Below are 3,257 nucleotides of genomic sequence, written 5' to 3' on the forward strand. Positions count from 1 at the left end.
ATATTCATCTGCATTGACTTTTATAACTACATAATTAAATTCACTCATAATTTTAGTTTATTATGAGTTGAAATAGTTTCTTTTTTTTAAGATTTATTCATTTATTTATTTATTTATATAAGCACTGGGTACAGTCATAAGTGCAGGAGGGTGAGAGAATTTACCAGACTGATGAAGAATACTGCTGAGGGGAGCAGCGGGCGCAGCAGGGGAGGTCTGGTCCATTGAATCTTAAGAGGCAAAAAAGGGTACAATGACACTTTTGCAGAGTGAGTGATCTCAGTAAATTATTCATGGAAACCTTTGAGTTGGTAGAGCCTTCCTGAAAATCCACAAGGACCAAGGATTGCTGGGAGTCTGGTTGTTCTCATCAGTACACAGATATCATGTGATAGCCCAACTCCAGAGTAACTCAGGAAACAATGAGAATAGAAACTCATGTTTACTGTTTTATACCTTCCTGATGGAAATGTTCATGGAGTGATTCTTAACTTTTTTAAGATTTATTTATTTATTTTATACAAGAACTGGGGTATAGGTCAGAAGGTGGGAGGGTGAGAGAATTCACCAGAGCCAGAGTGGGGAGCAGAACAGGCAGACAGAGCGAAGACACTGCTGAGGGGAGCAGCAGGCGAGGCAGGAGAGGTCTGTCTGCCGCACCATGTAGTGTTCTCCCAGCTGGGAGGGAACTGAACCGGTGCTGCAGAGGCTGAAGACAGCTTCACAGCACACCGCTCAACTGCTGCGCCACCAGGGAGTCCACTTAATTTTTTAAAATATTTATTTATTTATTTATTTATACAAGAACCGGGGTACAGGCCAGATGCGCGGGAGGGTGAGAGGATTCACCGGAGACAGAGCAGGGAACAGATCAAGCAGACTGATGAAATACACTTCTGAGGGGAGCAGCGGGCGAGACAGGAGAGGTCTGCTGTGCCATGTGGGGCCCTCGCTGGCTGGCCGGGATCAAACCGGCACTGCAGAGGCTGTGGACAGCTTCACAGGGGAGACCCTGATTATTAATTTTTAAAAATCTTATAAATGATTTTCACATATTGTTTCGGGGGTGAGATTTTAATCTACATTTGCAGAAGTAGTATTTCTAGAGCTGTATGTGTGAATATTTATGTTATGCAAAGAGCACAATTTATAGAAACTTTCCTATTCTCATTTCTTTATTTAGATGTAAATCTTAGTTGATTATGCTATGCTTGTTAAAACAAATAAAAAGCTTTTGGTCTCCATTTCCTGACCTCACCTAAAAGGGCATGCCAAGAATAAAGAAGCAACTAAAAGGTCTTAAAGAAATTGTGCCCATGAAAAATGCTATTGTTGAAAAGGCAGCATTTTGCAAACTGTTGCCTCTGGACAAATAGGTTAACATCAAAGAAAGACACTTCCAAGATTTATGGAAGGCCTTAAACTACATGGAGGATGAAGCTCTAAATATGGTAAATTTTAACAATCCTTCTTGTTCTAAATGAGTAGACAACATCACGTAGTTTCAACACTGGACAACTGCTCAGAACCTTTAAATGTTTGCCTTGCAAATTATATGAAGTCTTCATTGAGAGGCTCCAAGTTCAAGAGCTTCTTCACAATTATCTGGAAGTTAGTCTGGACCTTGAGTCCTCTGCATATTTCTTTAATAAATTCACATAATTTTTGCTGATATTAGTTTATTTCAACCAAAAGTTCCCAATATATTTCTAGCTCCCCTCACAACCAAGAAATAACAGATGTACCTCAACAAAAGAGATCAGCTTTACTTCTTCTAACAACTTTTCTTAGAGCTGCCTTTATGGCTTGATTTCTCAGGCTATAGATCATTGGGTTGGCTGTTGGGGGCACAACTGTGTACATAATAGTGAGAAACACATCCAGTGCATTTGGAGAGTCAGAAGGTGGCTTGAGAAACTCAATGGAGCTGGTTGTAATAAACAACATGAACACAGTGAGGTGAGGAAGGCAAGTGGAAAAGGCCTTTGCTCGGCCCTCAGCAGATGGCATCCTCAGCACAGTAGAGAATATCTGTGCATAGGATAGTCCAATAAAGATGACACAAAGAAATACCACAATCGCTATGAAACAAGTGACACCAATCTCGCTGATATAATCGTTTGAACAAGAGAGTTTCAGGAGCTGGGGGATGTCACAGAAGAACTGGTGAATGACATGGGAGCCACAGAAGTGGATGGAGAAAGTGGCAGCTGTGTGCATGATTCCAGAAATGACTGCACTGACCCAGACACCCAGGACTCCATGGATACAGGTGTTGACATCCATGATGATTTCATAGCGCAGTGGAAGGCAGATGGCCACGAAGCGATCATAAGACATCACTGTCAGGATGGACAGCTCAGCAGAGCTACATAGAGCAAAAGCAAAGCACTGCACTATGCATTCACCAAAGGAAATGTAGCCACTATGCTTTAAAGAGTTGTAAATGGCCCTTGGCACAGTCACGGAAATGTAGCACAAGTCCAGGAAGGAGAGATGTTTCAAGAAGAAATACATTGGTGACTGGAGACTATTGTCCGTGGAAGTTGCAGTGATAATGAGGAGATTTCCAGTTAATGCCATCATGTATAAGACTAAGAACAGAGAAGAGTGGACGAGTTCTAGTTCAGGCTTGGCAGAAAATCCCATCAGAACAAACCCACTGATAGTGAAATTAGCCATAGTCCTTAATTCCCCAGTGATGTCGGCTGCAAGACAAGATGGAACCATTGGAAATATTACTTATTCACCTAAACTTCCTGGATTAATAAAGATAGGCAAGAAGTGACTTGAAGAAGACACCAGTTCATCTTAAATGTGAAAGTAGTGCTAATAATCATTTACACTAATAATCATGTCAACCAATTTTAAATCACTTATTATCAGTTAAGGAAACATGAGTAAGGAATTATGAATTTTAATATCACTATTTCTATCAAAGATCAGAAAAAGGGGGCCTCTCTTGGTGGCACAGTGGTTGAGCGCTGGGTTGCGAGGCTGCCCGCAGCCTCAGCAGTCCCAGTTCGATCCCTGGCCACCGGCAAGGGTCCCACAAAAAAAAAAAAAAAAAATCAAAGATCAGAAAAAGGGTTGTATATTATAGAAAACTTAAAAAATATTCTTAAAGTATAAATTCTTATTAATTGAACTATGGATCATTGAGTTTGGATTCTATAGAAAACTTTTTATTACAGTTCATATAATACTTTATATTTAAATATTTATGAATATTACTTTATAATACTTTATAAATGTTT

General features: G+C 40.0%; 1 protein-coding gene across 1 annotated transcript; it reads right to left on the bottom strand.

Moving 5' to 3' along the window:
* Nucleotides 1–1,746: 1,746 nt before the first annotated feature.
* On the bottom strand, nucleotides 1,747–2,682 carry LOC119251036 (olfactory receptor 14J1-like). Its single transcript, XM_037518544.1, has one exon. It carries the CDS (start codon nucleotides 2,680–2,682, stop codon nucleotides 1,747–1,749), a length of 936 nt encoding a protein of 311 aa, XP_037374441.1.
* Between the last annotated feature and the right edge of the window lie 575 nt (nucleotides 2,683–3,257).

Source organism: Talpa occidentalis, unplaced genomic scaffold (assembly GCF_014898055.3).
Source record: "Talpa occidentalis isolate TD23 unplaced genomic scaffold, MPIMG_talOcc4v2.1 talOcc4.2, whole genome shotgun sequence".
NCBI lineage: Eukaryota > Metazoa > Chordata > Mammalia > Eulipotyphla > Talpidae > Talpa > Talpa occidentalis.